At 43.0% G+C, this 25,428-nt stretch overlaps 2 protein-coding genes across 3 annotated transcripts; one reads left to right on the top strand and one right to left on the bottom strand.

Annotated features, from left to right (window-relative positions):
• Positions 1-1,559: 1,559 nt before the first annotated feature.
• On the bottom strand, positions 1,560-19,784 carry LOC135074797 (basic proline-rich protein-like). The gene is made up of 10 exons (XM_063969178.1): positions 19,184-19,784; positions 16,510-16,638; positions 11,586-11,707; positions 11,051-11,133; positions 9,741-9,896; positions 7,882-8,414; positions 7,585-7,692; positions 3,802-4,600; positions 2,789-2,958; positions 1,560-2,007 (listed from the first exon to the last, which is right to left on the bottom strand). Exons 1-10 carry the CDS (start codon positions 19,253-19,255, stop codon positions 1,726-1,728), a joined length of 2,454 nt encoding a protein of 817 aa, XP_063825248.1. The 5' UTR covers positions 19,256-19,784; the 3' UTR covers positions 1,560-1,725.
• Positions 19,785-20,062: 278 nt separating this feature from the next.
• On the top strand, positions 20,063-24,423 carry LOC135074906 (B9 domain-containing protein 1). Of its 2 annotated transcripts, XM_063969280.1 has the most exons (4): positions 20,063-20,375; positions 20,637-20,864; positions 22,349-22,480; positions 23,555-24,423. In XM_063969280.1, the coding sequence occupies exons 1-3, from the start codon at positions 20,126-20,128 to the stop codon at positions 22,462-22,464; spliced, it is 594 nt and encodes a 197-aa protein (XP_063825350.1). In that variant the 5' UTR covers positions 20,063-20,125; the 3' UTR covers positions 22,465-22,480; positions 23,555-24,423. The 2 variants fall into 2 exon arrangements, with proteins under 2 accessions (XP_063825350.1, XP_063825348.1); XM_063969278.1 differs by having other exon boundaries at positions 22,349-24,423.
• Positions 24,424-25,428: the final 1,005 nt, after the last annotated feature.

The following is a 25,428-nucleotide window of genomic DNA, read 5'->3' as shown; positions in this document are numbered from 1 at the left end:
AGTCCAACCGCGTGGGGGCCTCTTTCACAGAACACGCAGAGCCATGTGACGTCTGGCGTGGTGGCATCATATCGCAGCCCCACCATACTAGCATATTCTCGAAAATATTGTACTAAGTATATCAACTCACCTATATTCCTCGCAGTCCGTCTCCACAGTATACGGCCCAAATAAATCCCCCAGTCCAACCGCGTGGGGGCCTCTTTCACAGAACACGCAGAGCCATGTGACGTCTGGCGTGGTGGCATCATACCGTAGCCCCAGCGTACTAGCATATCCTCGAGAACATTGCACTAAGTATATCAACTCACCTATATTCCTCGCAGTCTGTCTCCACAGTATACGGCCCAAATAAATTCCCCAGTCCGGCTGCATGAGGGCCCCGTTCACAGAACACGCAGAGCCATGTGACGTCTGGCGTCGTGGCATCATATCGCAGCCCCACCATACTAGCATATTCTCGAAAATATTGTACTAAGTATATCAACTCACCTATATTCCTCGCAGTCCGTCTCCACAGTATACGGCCCAAATAAATCCCCCAGTACGGCTGCTTGAGGGCCCCGTTCACAGAACACGCAGAGCCATGTGACGTCTGGCGTCGTGGCATCATATCGCAGCCCCACCGTACTAGCATATCCTCAAGAATATTGTACTAAGTATATCAACTCACCTATATTCCTCACAGTCTGTCTCCACAGTATACGGCACGAATAAATCCCCTAGTCCAGCTGCGTGAGGGCCTCTTTCACAAAACACGCACAGCCATGTGACGTCTGGCGTCGTGGCATCATATCGCATCCCCAGCATACTAGCATATCTTCGAGAATATTGCACTAAGGATATCAACTCACCTATATTCCTCGCAGTCCGTCTCCACAGTATACGGCCCAAATAAATCCCCCAGTCCAGCCGCGTGAGGGCCTCTTTCACAGAACACGCACAGCCATGTGACGTCTGGCGTCGTGGCATCATATCGTAGCCCCAGCGTGCTAGCATATCTTTGCGAATATTGTACTAAGTATATCAACTCACCTATATTCCTCGCAGTCTGTCTCCACAGTATACAGCCCAAACAGGTCCCCCAAGCCAGCTGCGTGAGGGCCCCGTTCACAGAACACGCACAGCCATGTGACGTCTGGCGTCGTGGCATCATATCGCATCCCCAGCATACTAGCATATCTTCGAGAATATTGCACTAAGGATATCAACTCACCTATATTCCTCGCAGTCCGTCTCCACAGTATACGGCCCAAATAAATCCCCCAGTCCAGCTGCGTGAGGGCCCCGTTCACAGAACACGCAGAGCCATGTGACGTCTGGCGTCGTGGCATCATACCGCAGCCCCAGCGTACTAGCATATCCTCGAGAATATTGTACTAAGTATATCCACTCACCTATATTCCTCGCAGTCTGTCTCCACAGTATACGGCACAAATAGAACACGCAGAGCCATGTGACGTCCGGTGTAGTGGCATCATACCGCAGCCCTAGCGCGCTAGAATTTATCTAGAATATGCTGTAAATTGAATATTCCAACTCACCTATATTCCTCGCAGTCTGTCTCCACCGTATACGGTCCAAATAGGTCCCCCAAGCCTGCCGCGTGAGGGCCCCGTTCACAGAACACGCAGAGCCATGTGACATCTGGCGTCGTGGCATCATACCGCAGCCCTAGCGCGCTAGAATTTATCTAGAATATTGCTCTAAATTGAATATTCCAACTCACCTATATTCCTCGCAGTCTGTCTCCACAGTATACGGCCCAAATAAATCCCCCAGTCCAGCTGCATGTGGGCCTCTTTCACAGAACACGCACAGCCACGTAACATCCGGTGTAGTGGCATCATATCGCAGCCCCAGCGTGCTAGCGTGAAGGCCCCGCGCTCGCAGTCCGTTGCGGAATTCTTCGCCGCCCTTGCGCCGGCCCAGCGTCGCTTCTTCCTCTTCGCCCGTTGACGCGTTGATCACGCTCACGGATAAGGGTGAGTCGCGCGGGCCGCGGATCTGGAGATGAATTTGATAAGTCGTTGATATTGGTGTGTGAATAACTAAAGATATGGGCTTTTCAGAGCGTATCAGACCGTAAATATGACTTTTTTGTCAGCCAAATCTGGGCGTGGCCTTTTTGATAAACAAAAACCGTATTTACAAAAAATAGTGTCTGAAGCTGGAGACTGCTTTTAACACAAAACTTTCAATCGCATTAAATTAAATGCTGACGGACACCTCGAGCAGTTAGCAGCTGGACTGCTCTTATCAACAGTCGCAGTCACAGTCAACAGCAAATAAAATTTTTCAATCAACAAGGTCTTCTTTACTGCCAACCGTGGCAGGGCAAGCTATTTGGAACGGGCCTGGAAAGGGCCCAAGTACTGAATAAAAAACTAATGTCCGTTTTTACCATCAATCCCTAATTTTTAAGTGACCCCTATGAAAGCAAAATTCCTGTTATGTGTTACCATAGGGGTCACTTAAAAGTTAGGGATTGATGGTGAAAACGGGCATGAGTTATTAGTAGGCTATAGTTACTAGGACATTTGTATTTTGAAAGGGGACGCGCGCACTATAGATTTTTTGTGATAGACGAGTGACAGACCAAGATCCATGGCAGCGAAGACGCAGGCAAAAACCGGAGATAAAGTTCAGACGACCTCACATCAGACTACCCTTAAGGTTCGTCCAAACCAACGCGATCAGCCGACGTGCAGCGATGGCGATCAACGTATTAAGTCTGGTCGCCATCGCGGCACGCCGGCTGATCGCGTTGGTTTGGACGAACCTTTACCTGTATGTAGGGCCCGCGGGAGCGACCCGAGCTGGCGTTGGATCCGGAGTCGTAGGCGTCCTTGTTGTTGTCCTTCTTCTTGCCGGCCTCCTTCTTGCGTGCGGCTTTGCGTCGGAAACCGCCTTCGTCTGTCGACATTCGGCTGGCGCGCCGGGACGCTTTGCGCTCGCCTGTGGAACGAAGATATTTGATTTTCAATAAAAAAAAAAGAAAAATTTTCTTTATTTGTTTAGACTAATTAAATTAGTACTTGCAAATCGTCAAATGCTCTTAAGGAGCCTATACATGTCTCATTCTTTTTTTGCCCTACCAGCGCTTCGAGACAAACATTTGGCAAGTGCTGAGAAGAAGCGCCGCAACAAACTCAGTCACCACCGTCTGCCGGTTTAAAAATATAAAAAAGTAGGAAGTTACAATACATTCAGAAGCAAGTTACTTACCACCCGCTCCCGTTGATAGAAGGTGGCCTTTAAGACGCCCATCTAGCACGAGACCGCGTGGCAGTTTTGAATATATCGTCACCGTCGAATATAATGATGAAAATACTGCGCAGGTATAACCAAGTAAAGTCCAAGGATAGTTGCGGCTGAGTAGACTAGAACCCACTCATGGTTGTTAGAAGGGGCTGCTAAGGGAGAAATATGCTAACATCAGGCCTTCCTATCTCGTCTGGCCAAAGGAATGTAGACCAAATCTGATACATATTTGACTCTGGTAAACTGGAGAGGGTTGTGTATTTGCATTAGAGACTAAATGATATTCTATGAAGATGATAATGACATGATAGGTGGTTGATGTAAACAAATCGTTGTTTCAATAAATTTTCTCAAAGTAATCTTGCTAAAAAATACATTTTAGGGCTGTTTTTTAAAGTCTCCTTTCTCCTCTTAAAAAGTTGCTGAAAATATAAGAGACTACTTTACAAAAATTGGCATTAAATTTGACCCTAATTACATTACATTCCATCCTTGATAATTAGACTGCGCTGTAAAAAATCTAATCATTTTTCTTACCTTTGGTGGGCGCGGATTTTCTCCGCTTCTTCGCCTTAGCCGTCTGCGGCTTGCCGTCATCTGCCTTGTCCGCGGACGGCTCCTCGATGCCCGCGAACATTTTCTCCAGTTGGTTTTCCACTTCCACGAAGCTGGCAGCCGTGGGCTCCGCAGTAGGCGCATCAGGCTCTGGTTCAGCTGGCTTAGCTTCCGACGGAGACTCCACTGGGACGTTTGCTGACTCCGAGTTGGAGGTCCGAGCGTTCCGACGCCGCGGTGCAGCCGCCGCTTCGACCGGCGGCGCTTCGGGGGGCTTCTCCTCGATCTGCGGCGGCGACTGCCGAATCTCGGGCTCCAGTTTCGGTTCCGGGCTCGCTAAGACGCTTTTCAGGTTGTCGACCGTCACCGGCGGCTCGGTTGACACCGGTGGGATAACCGGGTCAATAGGCGGCCGGTCGGTGGACGCGATCATGGCGGCGATGTCGTCGATGGTTTCCGCGGAGCCTGATCTGGTTTTTCTCCGGGCGGGGGGCCGCGCCGGCTGCTGCGGCGGGGGCGGCGGGGAGGGGGGTCTCTCGGGGCCGTTCGTTTTGATTTCGCCGTTTTCGGTTGGTTTCGGGGGTTCGGGGGGACGAGGGGGCTCAACGGCTGGAGGGGGGGCGGGTAGGGAGGGGGGTTCGGGGGTGGGGGTGGGCGGGGCGAGGCGCGGGGGCGGCGGGGAAGGCGCGGCCGGCGCGGGGGCGGCTGGGACGCGTATCGTCCGCTCGGGCTTTCGTTTCCTTTTCGAGCCGGGCGGCGCGCCGCAGGAGTCTGCTGAATCCTGTAACGGAGAGATGGCAGTATTAGTAGATGTATATGTTACGGTTAATGTGATAAATTGAAAATTATTAATAATAACCGGTTATTATGAATAATTACCGACAGTCGCGGTAAAAGTGATAAATTAATCACATTTAACAGTGATTATTTAATAATTCAACCTTAGTACTAACAAATTTCATAAAAGAGAACATCATCTTGTGTACGTGCTCGTGTACAGCCAAACTTTTGAACGTTTTGATATCATATATTAATATAATTTGGCATAATGAGTTTGGAATGTTTCTTGCATAATATTACTTTTCCATGATGCCTATAACATAATGTTTTGATTTAAAGTGAAAAATAGGTTAAGGTGCGGCGGGGGTGGCCCTTGGGCCACCCCTAAGCCGCCTATTTAGTTTTATACACACTTAAATGACCTCATATTAATCACATTTACCAAATCATGCGGTAATTATTCATAATAACCGGCGATTATTCATAATTTTCACATTTATCACTTTGACCGTAACATATAGACATGAGTGGAAACGGTCAAGAATGTACAGTAAGAAATATTGAATAGAATAGAATAGAAAGTATTTATTTGTCTCAAAACAGGTTTCATTTACAGTTTTGGAGCAGTTGGAGGCTCAAATTCTCCAATCATTAGCGTCATTACTTACCAGAACCTTGCAGCGGCTGAGACAGGCTACCCCACATAGGCTTAATCAAGAGGCTAAGTACGATAATTGTTGCTCTGCTAAACTAAAATAAGGATGACGTTCCTAAAAGATTGATTCAAGGATGACGTCCTAAAAAAATCGTTGTGGCGTTACACTATGCCTAAACTACATCACAGCGGTCACTGACCTCGTTGGAGGAGGGCGGGGAGTGCGGCGACTGTGCGACGGGCGCCCGCAGTGAGTGTGCGAGCGCGACAGCAACATATTTTTTTTTTTTTTTTTTTTTTTTTTTTTATGTGATAGGAGGCAAACGAGCAAACGGATCACCTGATGGTAAGTGATTACCGTCGCCCATAGACACCCGCAGACCCAGGGGCGTTACAGGTGCGTTGCCGGCCTTTAAGGTAAAGATACGCTCTCCTCTTGAAAGCTTGCAGGTCGTATCCGTCCGGAAACACCGCAGACGACAGTCCATTCCACAGTTTGGTTGTACGGGGCAGAAAGTTTCTAGAGAAACGTACTGTTGTGGACTGCCAACCATCTAAGTGATGGGGGTGGAAGTGCTGTCGGGTAGATCGGTGGCGAAAAGTGGCGGCAGGAATAAGTCCGGATAATTCTTCGGAGCACTCCCCGTGATACATGCGATAGAATATGCACAGTGAGGATACATCTCTACGCAGCGCCAAGGGGTCAAGCCGATCCGAAATGTCCTGGCAGTCAACGATTCGAGCTGCTCTCCGTTCAATGCGGTCCAGAGGGAGAAGCTGGTACTGGGGCGCACCTGCCCAAAGATGAGAACAGTATTCCATATGAGGCCGAACCTGCGCCTTGTAAAGTTGCAGACGATGGGCTGGAGTGAAATACCGTCTCGATCTATTGAGCACACCAAGCTTCTTCGAGGCTAATTTAGCCTTACCCTCTAAATGACCACGGAACTGGACTTCGCTCGATATGTCGACACCAAGGATTCCGATATTGGCTGAGGCAGTTAGGGGAGTGCTCTCGAAACAGCGGGATACGACAAACGGCAACTTTTTGGCGGTGAACGCGCAAACTTGTGTCTTTGTAGGGTTAAATTGGACCAAATTGCGTCGACCCCAGTCTGAGACCTCCTTCAAGGAGGTTTCAATGTCGGACACAAGTTTGTTACGGCTCTCAATGACGTTCTCCCGAGAGATATTTGCGCGGCCGGTATAAGCGGCATCAACCGTGCTGTCGTCCGCATAGCAATGAATGCCGCATCATTGATATGCAGAAGGAAGAGCGTAGGCGATAGCACACAGCCTTGGGGGACACCAGCATTCACAGACATAGAGTCTGAGCATTTACTGTCGACAACGACCTTAATGCTTCTGTCTGCTAAAAAGCTGGCGACCCATCCGCATAATTTCTCGGGAAGCCCATAGGAAGGGAGCTTCGAAAGAAGCGCTTTGTGCCAAACCCGATCGAAGGCCTTCGCCATATCCAAACTGACCGCCAATGCTTCCCCCTTAGTCTCGATCGCCTGTGCCCAACAATGTGTCAAGTAGACCAGAAGATCACCAGCCGAGCGACCTCCACGGAAACCGTACTGTCGGTCACTTAGCAACTGGTGGGCCTCTAGGTACCGAAGGAGCTGGCTGTTGATAATGGATTCCATTATCTTCGAGAACAAGGAGGTGATTGCTATCGGCCTATAGTTGGACGGATTTGAGCGGTCACCTTTTTTAGGGATCGGGTGCACCAAAGCTGTCCTCCATGAGGTCGGGACTAATAATTACGCGCGAATAAAATAACGCGCGATAATTACGCGCGAGCGATAAGGATGGGTAGCTTGGGGTCATTGGACAAAATTCTACGTGCTCGGAGACCTAGACCTAGTGACGAGGCTAGCGTACTACCCTCGCGGCGGGCACTGACCTCGTTGGAGGAGGGCGGGGAGACGGGCGCGGGCGCGAGCCGCTCCAGCAGCGCGTCTATAGTCTGGTCGCGACTGTGCGACGGGCGCCCGCAGTGAGTGTGCGAGCGCAACAGCAACATAATGAGGGCTATCGTTTTTATACTTAACAGTTGGCACCGCTGGCGATTGACAGGACCTTACTCTACGGTGGCGCCATCTTGATGAGTGCAAATGCGATAGTCCTCCTACCACTTTAGCGCTCACCAGTTGGTGCCACTGTCTTCGCTACTAGCAAGTGACAGGACCTTACTCTACAGTGGTGAGCACTAAAACGATAGCCCTCATTACGCGCGAGCGATAAGGATGGGTAGCTTGGGGTCATTGGACAAAATTCTACGTGCTCGGAGACCGGGCTTTACCCTCGCTGCGGGCACTGACCTCGTTGGAGGAGGGCGGGGAGGGCGTGGGCGCGGCGCGCGGGTGCACGATGACGGAGTGCGGGGAGGCGGGCGCGGGCGCGAGCCGCTCCAGCAGCGCATCTATAGTCTGGTCGCTGAGCACGTAGAATTTTGTCCATTGACCCCAAGCTACCCATCCTTATCGCTCGCGTAATTATGTTGCTGTTGCGCTCGCACACTCACTGCGGGCACCGGTCGCACAGTCGCGACAGAGACCGGGCTTTACTCGCGGCGCGCGCTGTGACGAGGCTAGCGTACTACCCTCGCGGTCACTGACCTCGTTGGAGGAGGGCGGGGAGGGCGTGGGCGCGGCGCGCGGGTGCACGATGACGGAGTGCGGGGAGGCGGGCGCGGGCGCGAGCCGCTCCAGCTGTGACGAGGCTAGCGTACTACCCTCGCGGTCACTGACCTCGTTGGAGGAGGGCGGGGAGGGCGTGGGCGCGGCGCGCGGGTGCACGATGACGGAGTGCGGGGAGGCGGGCGCGGGCGCGAGCCGCTCCAGCTGTGACGAGGCTAGCGTACTACCCTCGCGGTCACTGACCTCGTTGGAGGAGGGCGGGGAGGGCGTGGGCGCGGCGCGCGGGTGCACGATGACGGAGTGCGGGGAGGCGGGCGCGGGCGCGAGCCGCTCCAGCTGTGACGAGGCTAGCGTACTACCCTCGCGGGCACTGACCTCGTTGGAGGAGGGCGGGGAGGGCGTGGGCGCGGCGCGCGGGTGCACGATGACGGAGTGCGGGGAGGCGGGCGCGGGCGCGAGCCGCTCCAGCAGCGCGTCTACCCGCGCGTGCCCGTGGCGCGGTGCGGCGCGTGCTGTCAAACAAAACATTCCATTTTTGACACGTTGTATTGACAATTTGCTCCAAAACTGCTCTGAGATTTGCTATGTATTTCAGCCCCCCTAGACAAAACGCACTTTTTGATCGAATCGAAAATCGAATCCGTCAAAACTCCATACAAAAAAGGGGCTTTTCGACCACTTTTCGACTGGTTTCCGATTATAATTTGCACTTTGTCTAGACCCACAGGATGCTTCTGGAATTACGCAATTTGTCGACTTAGAATGCGTGCCATGAGGTCTTATCGTCTCTAGACGACAACTTCATGTCTATCATCTTGTCTAAAATTGAGTAGGTTAACCTTACCAAGTCAGCTATGTGCTTGTTGTCTGGCATTTAGGCGCATAATGTCAAAAGCTCAAAATGTCAAATCCATAAAAATCTTATTAATTTATGAATCTTGAATTATGGGCGGAGCCGCGAAGGAAGTCTAGGCCCTCTAGCTCAGACAATAATTCGCAGTTCCGTCTCAAAAACTTTGGGAGGACACGACGGACAACGTCAGGTTTTAGTGAGTAGGCCCTGCCCTGCCCATCTGGCAGGGAGAGCCTCACAACTTCAACGACTATAGTGCAGCGACGGGATTCAAATAGCGATCGACTGGCAAAGCGGCAGTCTGATGCTAATGCTGAACTATAGTCGTAAACTTACTAATCAGCTGCAAATGAACAAAACATCACCACAGTTGTGACCTCACGCTGCATATTTTTTTATTTTTTTTTATTTATTAATTTGGACCACAGCCAGATTCACAATATGTATTGTTAAAAGCTAGTTTTATGGATAGTGCTTATCATGAATCCAACAACGCTGGTCACAATTTAAGATTACAAATGTTTAATGGGGCGGAGCCTGTCTAGGCATCCGGCGCATACTCTAGTTCTACTCGTTCCTGCAAAACTCCAATCTTCCACTGATTCCAATCTGACAATGAGTTCATCAGGCTGACAACATCTGCAAACATCACTTCAAACCTCCACTGATCTATCATCACTACACCCCACTGACCTATGAGACTGTTAATAATGGGCGTGTCTATTATTGCCCACTCTTCGGCTGTCACCATTTGTAAAGCTATAAGGCCACTTTCACATTAGGGCGTGAGAAGCGCGACAGCAGCGCGGCAGCGGCGTTTTTATAATGTGAAGGCCTGCATCCGCTGTCATATAGTATGAAATTATCGGCAGCGCGTCTGTCGCGCGTTTGTCACGCTGCTAAATCGCCTAAATGTGAAAGACTGTTAATAGTGGGCGTGTCTATTATTTCCCACTCTTCGGCTGTCATTTGTAACCCCACTGACCTATGAGACTGTTGATGGTGGGCGCGTCCCGTACAGACAGCGCGGGCGAGGCTGGATGCGGCGCGGGCGAGCCGTTGGCCGCGCGCGCGCCGGCTAATGACAAGTCCACACCCACGCGAGCGTATGCCAGCAGATCCTCGGGCCGGACTAGCTTGTCTGCGGAGTAATGTAGCGTTTTTTTATCCCTTTAACCACGAGTGGTAAGCTAAATATGCTTGTGTTAAGGTGAGTATAGACTAGAGCATTTCTATGTAATATAACGTTCTTGCGAATGGTACAATACAGGTAAAATGTAAGAAGTTTGGTTCGTGAATGGGTGATACTGATACTAGAACATTTTCATAGAGCGGCTCGTTGTTCTGATACAAGTAAATGCTCTAGCTAGTCTATACTCACCTTTACGCGTGGGTTCACCAGAATAGTCTACCGGCGCTAGTTCCTCAATGTAGTGCTAGGCCCGGGTCCATCAAGGCGGATCAGAGAAATGTTTTGAATAACCAATCAGATTTCATTCTCCAATCCAAATTCCGCTTTGGTGGAAACAGGGCCTTATGATATCCTGGGTATTCATGCTGCACTAAGTGTTGGTCTAATTCAAGCTTGGTTTAATTTTTATTAGCCAATGAGGGCTACCGTTTTTGTACCTAACGACATGTTTGTATATTATAGTCTACAGAGGTGTCATTGACCTTGCTTTACAATGGCGCTAATTGATGAGCACTCAAACAAAAAATAACATAGGAACATTCTGACTTTAAGAACCTCAGAGAGTTGAAAATGATATTCTATTCCATGCATTGCCAACACTGCCCATTGGTTCAAAAAAGAAACCTATACATCTATGTATAAATCCGTTTCAACGAATTAATGCATGAAAACAAAAAGGTTACTTCGTAGAATAATTAGATTACATTAGAATTTGGTTTAAGTTTAATATCATTACTTTAAGTCGTATTGATTTTAGAAGCATTCGACAAGTGTTACGTTCAGCTTGGAATTATTATTAAATCATTATTTGCACCTAATGAATATTCATGTTTTGATACACGAAATACACAAAGAATGGCGTTAATACTGTATTGAATCTTACATTCTATTTTTGTAACGGAGTTTTAGCAACGTGACAATATTAAAGACAACTCATACGTCGGTGAGCATGAACCACAACGCTTTATTTTTTAATGAAATTTTTGCATTAACATTTGTATAGCGTGCGCGAAGTTTCCTGCGTAGTGGATACAAAAACACTTAGCATATAAACCCTAAAATGGTAAGTGTCCAATGAATAAGTAGGTAAAACAGTAACTTACCTCTGCCAGGCCCCAAGTGTGGGTAGAGCTCGGGCTGTGGCATGGACGCTCCCGATTTGACGTCGCCCGGCGAAGGGGTGTGTCTAAAATAAACATACTTTCTTAAATTCTAACTCTTTCAGCGGGTCGTAGAACGCGATTCAGTCGAGGGCACATTGAAATCAGCAATAGTATTAATTTGTTCGTAATTGTTAGAGAAAAATGTGAATTCGTGCTTCAGAGGGCACGTTAAGCCATGGACTCCGATTATGAAACTTCTAACTGAGCCATATCAGACGCCTATAGCGTATCTTAAAGTCTATGACCATCTATCTCAATCAGGGTTGTGACCTTGTTACCTCAGTTGCTACAAACCGACCCAACAGTAGAAAACAAACTTTTAACTAGAACAAAACCTATTCTCGTCGATTATAGGAAAGACTTGGGTTAGAAGCTGGATTTATCCATCATACATCAATAATCGTGGCAATGTTTTAGTAAGAAATAATATTTTTATAGAAAAATGTGTAATATTATTACAAAAATATTGACTCACCTCATCAAGTGCTTATCCGGCGGGGTCGGCGTGTGCCGGTACAATTCCGGCGGGGTGGCGGTGTGCCGGAACACCGAGTTGCCGCCGGCATTTTTCATCGCCTGCAACGTTGCAAACATCTCCTACATCCAATCAAGATTGCACTAGTTAAACTTATGTTAGTATAGCAACAAAATAAAATGGCAATGGGTAAAATAATGTTTATGTAAGGTGTTCATTATTGTTGGAAATGATGAATGAAGATTGTAATCTGCAGTGAACCTTTATGATAATGATGATGAAAAATAAGAAGCATTAGTAAAGTTATAATAGGGAATATGCAAGGTTTTTTTATTTCTCACATTTCAGTAGCTTTGTTATTATCAAATCAATCAGTGCGTCTTTCACAAAAATTTCAAGACACCTAAGATATAAACGTTAGAGATCTCATGACGTCATTGGTCATGTTAGAACGACACGCAGTCTCATACAAGTTAGGAACTATGGGGGGGTGAGATTTGACGTCACGCTCAGCTATTTCCATACAAAAAACACTTGTAACTTTTTGTTTCCAGTCCGATTTCAATACTAGTTTTTCAGAAATTCTATGATTTAATTAAAGTGTTTATTTATACATAATTTATTAACTTTTAAAATCGATGCATATTACCTATTAATTTCTTGTACAGTATAGGACTTTTTGTTGTAAAGTAACACTTATTACAAGCATATTAGATTCCAAATTGTTTAGCTTTTTATGCTGTCATTTGTACATTCGTTAGCATTCAGAATCAATAAAGCACCAGCTGGTGTCTTTCACATAATCCTTGCGTGCGTCAACAGTCAACACGAAGGCAAATTATAAATTACAGAATTAGAAAAGTGCATCAGGTCACCCACTTTGAATACCGATTCGGCGCAACAAGTGTTCTGAGACCAGAGAAACTTTCGTCCCCTTCGAAAATCACGTCCAACTCAGAGGCATACTCGATGTGCGATGTACTCGTCACCTGTTGCACCAATTTTAGTTGGGGAGCAGTAAAATTAAGGGAGAGTTAACCCTTTATAGGTACAACAGGTTCTTGATGCAAGCCTAGATACAAAGCTGCAATATTATTCGGCATTCGTACTGCCTTAAAGGTTGACCGTTGACACTTGACAGCAGTAAAGTGAATTTGAGGATTACATATCTTTTAGACTAGGCGCAGACCACAGACTTTTAGTTGGCCGATAGTTGGGCCCAATTCTAATTTATATGCAGAATCGGCCGATACCAAATCGGTACTCACTTATGCATATTGGCCTTAGCAATTTTCCAAGACAAATACAGGAAACGATATCGAATAAGTATATTTTAAAATAGGGAAGTTACGCTCTAGTACGCATGTGAACCAATATCTTAGGACAACGGATGCACATATCCTTGAATTATAGATTCTATCAATAAATGACGATTATGAAGTCATTATTTACATAGATTGTGTGTATTAAATGGAAACCATACAAAAGAACACATGTAATAAAAGTTATGAAGTGTACTTTGCACTTTAGTGTGCTGCCAAGGAAAAATAAGTTGTGATAGGTTTCCGAAATACATGTAATGTTATGATTTGACTAACTAACTGCGGTTAAGCAACTATAGCATTAATTACAATCACTATAATGTTTTATTCCAGACGGCGGCTCATGTGGTTATTTAGAATCAGCCCAAATAATTTTGTAAACCATGTTTATTATTACTCGTGATATGACTAGCTGAAATAGGATTCTAGTCTGCAAAAAGGAAATAAGAAGAATCTTTGTCTACTAAATAGTTAATGACTCTCTGAACTAAACAGTTCCTGAGATCGGTTACCATGGGGGCAGGGCAAATGTTTATGATCAAGTGTCTCGAAGATTTTTCAGTCTTGTGAAAAAATAATTATACATATTTCAGTGTTTAAATGATGTATGTTAATGTTATACCTACATAATTTATTATGAATTATTATGGAGGTCAACATGGCATGACCAAAGAGCATGTCAAACTATCTGGTGTATAAACTAAACTCTGATTTTTAATTCGACGGAATTTTGACATTTCAGAAGTGTTGCTAACATAGAAACATTCCCACTAAGAATGGAGAGCATTTTCACAAATTAAAAAATAATCCTTTCTTGAATTTAAGGTTTCACTTGAAAAACTAAGGCTTAAAAATGTATTGATCATTTCAAAATGGTTATTTGAATTTTTATTATCATATTTTTGAAGTTACAAAAAAAATTGGGAAATTATTTTTCTATTACTGGACTCCCTGGCCAATAATCCATGGGTTACAAACCTTTTTTATGAAAATCCTTTTGTTAATAAAATCTTAGCTTCATAAAATATTCAATTTAACAAGATGCCAATTTTATAATCCAAGTTGATTATGATGACGATAATGATGATTGATGATCAATACATATTTTCTTTTATGATAATATGTTGTTTTACTGTGTTAAAAACACGTTTTTTTTCTATTTAATCTCTAAAATGTACATAGTAATTAGTGTACATTGAATTCACAAAACAAACAATAGTTCATTCTTGTAAGTTGTAGTTCATGAAATTTCATTTCATATTATTTATTAATAATTCAAAGCAAAAAAGGCTTATTACATCTGAATTGTCAAAAAATGACAGCTGTCAGAATTCCGTCGAATTAAAAATCGGACTATAAGTAAGAGAACAAAAAAAAACAGTACTAAGTAAGGCATAATAATAGGAACAGTGTATGCTCTGTGCCACACATTTAGTTCAATTTGTAGGTCGCCAGATACAAAGCTGTAAGCGAGGTTTAGACTAGCAATAAACTTACAAAACTTGACTTCTGCAAGCTGTTTACCACTGTGTAAACAGCTGTGGCAAGCAAACTTCTGCAAGATTTACACAGTAGTGACAGATTGCGGAAGTTAACTTCTGCAAGTTTTATTGCTAGTTTAAACGTCGCTTAAGGTCTAGTCTTTTACTTGTGGATTTTCGGGTATATTTGAAGCTCTCTTCCACTATGGATAAAATGGAGCAAGAACCATCTATAATGTTATGGAGCATGCTATGCTCAAAGTTTCTCTACATGATCGAATAGAAATGAAGAGATCCATAGGAGAACCAAAGTAATCAACATAGCCAGTAGAATAGCCAAACTAAGTGGCAGCAGGCCTGGCTCACTCCGCGCGGTACATCCGATAATTACCTACAGCGAAGCGCCCCGCCGGCGGGTATTATATCAGTCGAGTGTCACGCGCGCGCTCGTCAGGACGCTGGCGTGCGTTGTAGTATGATTATAATTCTATGATCGAAGTATTATTTAAAAATAGAAATAAAGAGAAAGAAATATTGTGCGGCGTTCGGGTGTTTAAATTCGAAAAGTAATCTACCGGATTTATCTTTTTTTTTTCGCTTCCCAAAGATGCTGAAAGGTATGTTGGCCATGTAGGTAATCAATAATTCTTAGGATAGTATAGGAACCTAACCTACTATGACTTTTACTACTGCTCAGAATGCGTTCGTTCGTTTCAGCCAAATGACGTCCACTGCTGGACAAAGGCCTCTCCCAAGGTTTACCATAATGAATGCATACATACCTACATACGTAGGTCATTACAAATAAGTAGATTAATTATTTTTTCACTAGACAGCAACCCTAATAGCGTAAGAAGAGTTCAGAGGCACGCGATAGAAAGAGACAAAACTTGTAGGTGAATAAAATTGTAGGTACGTAGTGCTGTGCGAGCTGAATTCCACTGTATCGCGTCGTAGCAAGACTCGCATTTATTTAAATCGTCTTGCGGAGTAATCCTTCTGTACCTGTACTATTACTTATTCTGTGGTGGCAGTGGGAAGGGCATAGAGTTTATAGAACTGATGGACGTTGAGGCAGAAAAGTTCTAGGGCGGCGACCACAGATCGGCAGACCTAGCATAATGTATTACACGGATTTTAGTGATGTTCTAAAATGAATATGAGTGATAGTGAAAGGAGTTTAAGATTTTGTACAAGCTTTTCACCTTAGTCCTAAGTTAAATGATTTGCTAATTTGGCAACTGGTTAATGAATATGTACAGTTGTACAATAAATACTTAAAACAGACATCCCATGATCCCATTCTGTTCAACCTAGCAGTTGTGGTTAGAAAGTTGCAGGACCTGAAAGTCTTGGGTTACATTCACAGCTTGGTTAGGGTGAGCTTGATCCACTTGCTTGCCAATCGATGGAAGGTATTGAGGATCTAGGTTAAGTCCATTACATACTTATGATCAGTTCAGTCCAACTAATAATAGTTGAATCTGTTTATTTCAACCAAACTCCATCCACTACTGGACAAAGACCCGCGGATTTCCACGTCTTTTCAATGTCCACGGATTGCCACGTCTTTGACGTCCACGTCCAATTTGTTGACATCCATCCACAAGGTCGACCAACGATTTCATAAAGGTAGGAAGGCGCTGGATGTAAGCTGCTACCAACCGGGCGATATAGAAATCATTGGGGGAGACCTATGTTCAGCAGTGGACGTCCTGTGGCTGAAATGATGAGGCAGGGACTATGCCCACCGCTGCAACTCCTGCGTAGCCAGGACCTACAGCTTGAACGCCAATAAAAACCCAACCAGTGAAGGTCAAGTTTGTCCCGTTAGAAAGTTAAATTGTCATTGGACCCGCAACGTTGAAATGAGGCAGTTGTTATAGTCTGGTCCGTGAGCACGTAGAATTTTGTCCAATGACCCCAAGCTACCCATCCTTATCGCTCGCGCGTAATTATGTTGCTATCGCGCTCGCACACTCACTGCGGGTGCCAGTCGCACAGTCGCAACAGCAATATAAATACGCGCGAGCGATAAGGATGGGTAGTTAGGGGTCATTGGACAAAATTCTACGTGCTCACGGACCGGAGTGTGGGATTGGGAGCAGAGGTGTCATTTACCTGCAGAGGGTCAGGGGGCGAAGGCGCCGGCACGTGGTAGAGGTGCGGCGGCGGCGTCGGCGTGTGCCACGTGACGCCGCGTTCGGCAGCCATGTGCACCTGGGGCGCGCGCGCCAGGAAGTTTGCCACCTGTAACTGATGGTTTCGTTGACTTTCAATATGTGAAAACGGTACAATTTCTTCTAGCGCTTAACTTAATCAGTGCGGATCACTCCGCACAGCCGATCTGTATGAACTGCTAGGGAGCGGAGCGGTTCCTCCGGACCACATTATTCTAAAACGTTCCCTAGAAGTTCATACCGATTGGCCGTGCGGAGCGTTAAGCTAGGGAGCGGCACGGCAGGGGTGACATTGACATTATGACATGATAGAGCATACAAATCTGAAGATATGAAGTCTTGCTGACATTTTACTGTCACAAAAACACCCTTCCGTGAAGCTTTTATGCCTCAGGCACCAACTGAGTCAAGCACTAGGTATACTATTTGTTTCTCTGGCAAACATTAATTGTGTTTATCTAACTGAATCAGGCCTCTCTTTCAGGCAGGTAGTCTGGGCACATGCCCAGGGCCAGGGCCCGGGGACTCTAAGGATTAACCGGGGCTTCGTCAGCTCTCAAGAAATTTTTAAACATCTCATGAAGAATACCAGCTATACATTTACTGTGATTGCAAAGTAATATGAACTGTAATAGCTGATTAGGTACGCACATTATACATCAGGCGTGGCCAAACTTTTGACCTGTAAGGTCTACTTATGTTCGAAAATATTTCTTGCGGTCTACTGCAAGGTACAGTTTAGAAGAGTGAAAAAAAAATTTTTCATGATTCTGTTCAGTTTATTTAACTCTCGTGGGCTACCAAAATCGTCTTCGCTGTAGACCGGTGTACCGCGTTCGACCTCTTGGCCATCACTATTGTCATTATATTATACTTTATTTTTAGAGGCAAAGGAACCTCGTTCCTTAAATGCCCAGGCCCCAGCTGTGATCTTAATCACTCTAAAGTACATCCAATTCTGACAACACATACTGTGTTTCTGTCTGTAACATTGATAATGATAGGTGCCGAGTTAAACAATAAGGTCCCAGGACACCACCCATTTTGGTTCATTCAAACAATTACTTTAATGTTGTTTGAATGATATTTTTTGTGTCTACATTAATTTGTATACAATATGCTTGTTTGTGTTCATATTTTTTACAACTGAAATTAATTTCCGCTTTTAATTGAAAAACTTTTTTATTTTGTTTAAAGTTTTTCCTCAAGACGGAAAATAAAGAACTTGAAACAAATAGTTTATTGTATGACTATGTAAGTATAATCACTTTCCAGGAAAGTTACCGAACACATTTTAAAAGAGAAACAAACGTAAGTGCATGTTCATAATTTATGCATTCAGAACAAGTTGCAATTGCACATAAATTATCATAGTATTTAGTCATAGTTTGCTTTTACTGGAACTTAATATGTTTTTAAGGAAAAATATATGCATAGTATCTAAATTATTGGTATTTATACCTGCTATGATGTCAATTTAACCTAATCTAATGATAAAATTGCTACATTAAGGCTGAGTTTCACCACCTTACTTTAACCATATAGCTGGTGTTTTTTGTAGGAAGTTTGACAGACTTTTGACATTTGTTTAAGTTAAGATAAGGTGATGCAACCAAGCCTTATACAGGGTGTTAGGTAAATGGGTATATGAGCCGACACTAGCCCATGTTAACATGGGCATATAAATGGTATGGTGAAGTCAGAAATTTGATATCATCATTTTATTTTTTTTATTTTCATACAAAATAAATTTTATAAAATCCGATTTATATGAAAATTAAAATAATTAAAATGAAGATATCAATTTTCTGACTTCACCATACCATTTATATGCACATGTTAACATGGGCTAGTGTCGGCTCATATACCCATTTACCTAACACCCTGTATAAATTACATGCACAACACAAAACATGCACAATGAAACTTAAAATTATTTTTTCACAAAAGGCTGACAATACAGTCATGCATACCAATGTGTATTTTTTTCCGATGTTTTAAATTATGAAACCTTGAGGTGGTACTTTTCCACAAATCAACTCCATTATGTTATCATGACTTTATATAGCCAATAATACTCATTTTAGTGGGAATAATAATCTTATCTCTCATATAAGTGGGTTTCACTAATTAGGTACATTTCACAAACAATTATATTGCTCAATTAATATTTTTGCTATGCCTATTTATTAACCCTAGTTTAGCTAAAACTCAGAACAAAAACAATTCATGTCATCATAGATAAACAACCTTGAAGCTCCACTGACTTACACTTTGGTTCAATGTAAAACATAAATCTTCAGTTATTTCTGATTTGTATGCTATTTATAACTTTTAATTTTCTAATCTGAACATGAAAACTATGCAACTGTGTTGTTACACTTTGATTACTTGTCAGTGCAAACAGCTGATTTGCTTGCATCACACACACATACAAAGGTGCAACTGGCAAAATGTGCACAAAGAAATGTTTGTGTGCCTAAACTACATTTTAACATCTGGACTATACTATTTTCATGCAAGCATTGTTATTTAGCACTGAACTTGTCTATAAGCTAGGTTGTTGGCAAATAGAGTAAGTAAAGCGTGAATGAGAATGGAATAATATGCACCACCTGCAGAGGGCTCCAACCGGGGCCCAACTGCGACTGTCGGCCGTTCGGGTTGTGCTGCGACCCGCCGGACATCGTGCGCGGCTCCTCGCGGCACTGTTTACAACACGTACTCAACACTAATCAGACAACAAACACTCTCTCAGTCCACCATAATGATGCCGGCAACTTTGAAGCCTTCGCCCGCGTAACTGCGCTCCCTTACGACGTGTACAGAAACTTCCGAAACGTTTTCATGTGCGCACATTAAATTTTCTGATAACCACTGCATCCCATGAATAGTTCACACAGAGAACTCCACTCTCTCACAATGTATGACCACTTATTTCAAAGAAATCTAGATTTATTTCGTGCATGGTAAGGTGTTCTCGAATCTGATGCTCACTTCGCGTGACATTTTGAACGCATCTACGTTTCGAAAATAATCACTTTTGGAGTCGATAATCTCTTGGTAACGTCTTGTTAGATGATGCGCACCATACCTTTATAATTAAAATGTTATATTTCGTCGTAAAGTATCACAAAAAATCAAAAATTCGTCAAAGTATTGAATAAAATCGCCTTCAACAATGGTGGCCGATGGGGATTTTTGAAAGCACATGCAGTGCCATCTTGTGACATTTTTTGGAAGCGGGTCGGTAAAACAGCATAACGGAAGTAGGTACGTTTTAATTTGTCTATGGAAAGTAAAAACCGGAAAAATAATAACATTTAAAAAATCTAGTAAATAAAGTAAATAAAATTCTAAAAAAAATTGGAATTCTCCTGCAACTGTTTACCAATTTTACCAACGAGTGATTTATTTTCAGTACGAGTTCCGGTTTTGAAAAAAAGGTTTTTGAAAAATGGCAACATTTTGTAACCATGGCAACGTTTGTTTTGTTTTTGTTGTGTAATTTCCAGCAGTTTACGAACAAGTTGAAAAGTAAAAGTTTCACTGATTCAATGAAAGAGAATGGTATTACAAAGTTTCTTGTGTCATTCAGTGGTCAGATAGAATACGTTGTATTCCCGGCGGGAGTTTTTGACGAGCAATTGTACGTGCATTATGAAGTGGTTTGGGGACCCGATTGGGACCCGGTTTCGGGGCTGGCTAGTGGAACAAGTCAGATGGCTTGCCCTGGAAGCGATCCTGAGAAGGTAGTCTTCAACATGCCGATTGAATTAGTCTTCAGCAGCACGAATGTATTTGGTTGTGAGTGGTTTTGTATGAGTCATTCGTCATTCCAAGTCAATTTATCCTCATTACCCTCTTGATAACTGTGTGATCTTATTTGAATCTTACGTTTTGTGTTTGGCCTGAAAATCTTTAACAACTTTGATAAGATTTGCACAAACAGGACCTGAATGAATAAATGACTATGACCTACTTAGTTAAATTTCGATTCTATGCGCGAATTTTTAATACGCAACTGCAGAATATGACGCGCATTTCCCTATAATTTTTATTACCCAGGGCCACAGCTAGTCATCACAGTTAGGGCGCAGAACGCGATTAGCGGGGACTCCCTCCACGGGTACGCTTTGGTCCTGATGCCACCGACCGCCGGCGCCAGGGCTACCACAGCGCCACTGCTTCGCCCGCGCGCCGCCACTGTGTTGGGCGAGTGGCTATCGTGGATGACGGGGCGGCGCCCTGAGCTGACTGACCCGAAGATGTTGGCGGGAGGAAAGGAGAACTATTGTAAGACTTAGGCCCAGAACAGACGGTGAAACGCAACTGCAACGAAACTGCAACTGCTAGTTACTTTTGAGTTATACTACTTATTATTATTCTGTGGTTATACTAAGTTTCTGCCATAGCGTCCGTTGAGAGACCACACATGACGCGACCAGTTTGAAACTTTCAGTTTCAGTTTCATTCATCAGAATCATCAGAAATTTGCAGTTTCGTTGCAGTTGCGTTTCACCGTCTGTTCTGGGCCTTACAGAAAATCCATGTCTAATTCCTAATAATAATGCTTCTTGCAAACTTTATTTTTTGAAATGAAAAATGTTTCGTCTAGCTCTTAAAATGTTTCTTTAGTAAAAGTTGCTTTGCAAGGTTATCAAAACATTTTCAATTATCTTAGATAGATGCACTAAGTTTAAAAAAAATGTACTTATTTAGTAACGCTAACGCATTAGATTTTCATAGAGAGATGTAAAAATAAGTTGGTGCTTATGAAGCCACTACAAACAACTTAATTGTAGCTACATTATTTCAAGTAAAGACTAAGTAAAAAACATGAATGAAGGTCACAATATAAACACTAATTATTTAGATAGGGATCCTGCTGTGCTAGAAACCAGTGTAGGTATATTTTTTGTTGCCAATCACAATAAATACTTTTGCAACTTAATAACCATCGTATTGAAGATTAATTTCAATCCAATTGGAACTAGTTATTATTATAATCCGCTTACTACTTTGCATAACGCGTGAACTACTTAGTTGCGTCGCATAAATTAGACTAGTCGATAAGTTATCAATAGCAGTTATGAATCACGGTGAAATGAATGAAGATGGTGGCGTGCTCGTAATTGCTCCTAAACGTGTCAATGCCCAGTTCTAGGTCGGCTTTTGGTCTAGATAGCAGTCTTACGCATTTACGTGGTAAACCCAACAATGTTTGCACGAAACTTATTTCTCCGTATTTTTTACGAATCCAGAATAACAACCGTATTCACAAACGATGCTTGATTAAGTGAAGCAGCAAATCGAACGCACAGCGTTGAATAGAGCTCTGTAATTAGTTCGTGTGTCACTCTGTGCGTCCACACTGTGAGACCTCATATTAACGTTTGTGAATACGGGCGTAATTATTAGATACCGTAAACCTTATTTTTTATTGACATATAGATCTTTATTGCCAAAATATTTTAATTGAAATGTAAATTACAATAGTTCGACGACACTATGGCGAAAGTCCGGGTTCGATGCCCGATCGGGTCGATAAAAATGTTTTTCAAACTATCATCATCATTATTTCATTATCATTGTCATCGTAATTTCAGCGCCATAGGACGGCTGCTGCTAAAAATAGGCAGACCTCCTCGCCTCCCAATGATTTCCAGGTTGGCCGGTTTTCTAACTACTTTTTCCTCCAAATATTCTTTTTTTTGTTTAATTTAATTTGATTTATGGTTTCAAAATTCTTGTTTTTTAACGGTTTCTATTTGTTCCAGTGCTGCGCACAGAATCCTATGGCAGTGTGGTCGTGGCTCTCTCAATGGTTTCCAAGGACCTGCGGAAACTCGGCTACGACAACCAACCGGTGTGCACTGCAATTAAAGATACATAACGAAGATAATTATAATGTAAAAAAATAGTAGCCATCAGCCACCATGATGGAAGTATAGGCCTCTGTTAGTGCGCTAATAATTACTACTTAAATTGGCATATTACTTAAGAAACTCTTTTTATTCTAGGCGCAGACCACCGACTTTTAGTTGGCCGATAGTTGGGTCGGGCTGTTAATCAGTATGGAGATGTATGAAAGTGCGCACATTACACCGATTAAATAAAATATCCTTGGACATTTTTACACTGCGCCGCTATCGCGCTGGTCCCAAACTGAGCAAAGCTTGTACTATGGGTACTAGACAACGGATATAAACATACTTAAATACTTTTTTTTTGTAAATACATACTTATTATACCAGGCCTGTTCATCTCCGCAAGTTTACATCGAAAACAAAACACGCACGATAGCCCCCTACAGGAGTACTATTCGACAAGGTCTCACATACGAGCGAACATTGACTTACGCACGCGTATTCTTGTGTATGATGGAAAAAATAAAGATAATGGTGTACTACTTAAATACTGTGCAGTATTTAACTGCCTAAATAATAATAAAAACACAGAATGTACTTTTTTAAGTTGCCTGAAGACACTGAGAGGTAAATAAGTAGTTAATATTATTCATGATAATTCATGCTAAATCATGTATTTCCTCCGCCATTTTCTGCAATTTGGCACCTCACGTCACATCATTTTACCGAAGTCAGCCCTATAGCTTCGGCGCAGTACCGATCCATACCGATCAGTGACGTTTGTCAACAAAATGGTGCTTGACTCTTGAGACAAGCTAAATTACCCCATATTGTTAATGACATTGAGCATAATTTTTTTTAAATACCTTCGCGAAGTAAAACTTCTGTACGTAGTACTTATTATTATTCTGTGATTATACATAGAAAACACCCAGACCCGTCACAGAAATGAAAATTCATCATTTCAATTTCTGCCCGGCCGGGAATCGAACCCGGGACCTCTCGGCATAGTAGTTTGTCCTGGACCACTACACCAAACGGGCGACGATGATTGATTGATACAAATTGAATCTGGCTCAACTATCGGCCGACTAAAAGTCGGTGGTCTGCGCCTAGGCTTATAGTCTAGTCAACTGATGTCCAGCCCCGTATGTAATTGTGAACCTTTGCTGCTCTTCCCAAGGCGAGTTCGCGCACTCCTGGCACACAATCAGGCGAAGTGATAACATTTATCAACGATAGCAGCCCGACGCGAAGTACCGTATTTGTGGTGTCAAGCCCCAGAAGGGGGAGAATTGACTATGAGAAGGGACATGGATCAGAGAAATTTGTAGGGAGTCAAGCAAAGCGCCCGGGGAAAAGAGCCCAGAGCAAGTACCCGCGCGCTCTCCCGAGATTCGGTTCGTACGCCGTGAGGCAGGAAGAACCATGGGTGGTGGTGGGTTGCTCTTCCCAAGGCATGATATTCACTATAGGTTCCGTGTTACGACGATAACTGACGCTCTAAACTTATTTCAATCTAAATCTTGTTTTATCCCGTGATTTGTCTGAATATTAAAATGTAACTTATCGAAAGCCTCATCGAATTGAATTTTGAGCGTCGTTCTAATACGAAGAACTCGTCAGTAACAATACAAAAAACAAGACTCGCCTATGGAGGTTGTGGTTTATAACAAAAAGTTTCATAATGGGTATAATTCGTGGTTTCAAAGGCGATTTAGTGCAATAATCGACCCTGCCCATTTGAGATTCGGTTTGGTTTATGGACGATAAGTTATTAAAAAGTAAATATAACATTAATAAGGTAACATTGACGAAGGTATGTTTTGAATACGAGTGCAAAAGGTGTCAGAATAAAATACCTAAAAAATTAGTATTTTTCAAAATAATAACGACTCCATATTTTATTATTCAGAATTTTGGATTCTGACGTTAATATATTCATTTTAATGCATATATTATGCTAAAGGTAAAGTTAAGATTGTTTATTTGTAAGGTTTAATACTGGAATAAAATATATTCTGTAATTTATTTTTGTTTTTAATTTTGACCAAAGTTAATGCCCCATATCAAAGACACCAACGCGTTAGAGGATTAAAAAAAATATTTTTGTATTTGATTTTGGTTTAGGAGTCAAAATAACGATTGTCCAAAATATATTACATTAATTTGTTTGGTATCGTACCTATTTGGAATATTAACTCTCAAACTTTGTTAATTATAGCTATTCAATTGTGTAATTAAGCGATTAAAATACTTATAATTGCTGATCTTGACCTCTTTGAGGAAAATGCTTTCATTTAAGTTTGTCAGAAAATAAATTTTTTACTCAAATAAATATTTATTAGAAATTACTAAACTAAAATCATTAGTAACCGGGACGGGAATTCCTAAAGGAACTGATTTTTGTGTTTTTGTGTAATATTCCTTTCTATGTAAACTAAATATTCACAGAAACCAGTACATATCCACTTACTTATTTGCATAAGGTTACTGAAGTAGGTACTTGATAATGTGCTTAATTAAATTAACTACTCCATCATGGTTTCTAAAAAAATATCTCCGGGAAATCCTTGACATTGTGCTTCTAGGGTTGTATTAAAGTTTTTTATTTTAATTTCGAACAAGGCATGATTTTGCCCAGTGTTGGATTGGCTAATAGTGATAAAAGATAAAGATAAATGAGATGAAGGAAAGGTAATATCATTTATTTGGTTGTAGACACACAGGACCAGTAAAATTATTCAATTAAGTACAGAGTAAAACTCATTTATTTTTCATCATCATCATTTCAGCCATAGGACGTCAACTGCTGAACATAGGCCTCCCCCAATGACTTCCACATCGCACGGTTGGTGGCGGCCTGCATCCAGCGCCTTCCTGCTACCTTTATCAGGTCATTTATTTTTGCAAAAGGCTTTCAAAAAGCACTTTACACGTCCCAGTATAAACTCTACCACTGCTTCGGGACCATACATGGACCAGTGCTG

This window comes from Ostrinia nubilalis, chromosome 9 (assembly GCF_963855985.1).
Source record: "Ostrinia nubilalis chromosome 9, ilOstNubi1.1, whole genome shotgun sequence".
Taxonomy (NCBI): Eukaryota; Metazoa; Arthropoda; class Insecta; order Lepidoptera; family Crambidae; genus Ostrinia; species Ostrinia nubilalis.
Note: the sequence above shows the minus strand (reverse complement) of the source record. Positions and strands in the feature narration are given on the sequence as shown.

Coding starts and splice junctions, on each gene's coding strand:
- LOC135074797 (XM_063969178.1), bottom strand. CDS start 19,255: ATGTCCGGCGGGTCGCAGCACAACCCGAACGGCCGACAGTCGCAGTTG. Junction 16,639..19,183: donor CCGGTTGGAGCCCTCTGCAG/GTGGTGCATATT, acceptor CATCAGTTACAG/GTGGCAAACTTCCTGGCGCG. Junction 11,708..16,509: donor CGCCCCCTGACCCTCTGCAG/GTAAATGACACC, acceptor GATTGGATGTAG/GAGATGTTTGCAACGTTGCA.
- LOC135074906 (XM_063969280.1), top strand. CDS start 20,126: ATGAAAGAGAATGGTATTACAAAGTTTCTTGTGTCATTCAGTGGTCAG. Junction 20,376..20,636: donor CAGCACGAATGTATTTGGTT/GTGAGTGGTTTT, acceptor TTTATTACCCAG/GGCCACAGCTAGTCATCACA. Junction 20,865..22,348: donor GGGAGGAAAGGAGAACTATT/GTAAGACTTAGG, acceptor TATTTGTTCCAG/TGCTGCGCACAGAATCCTAT.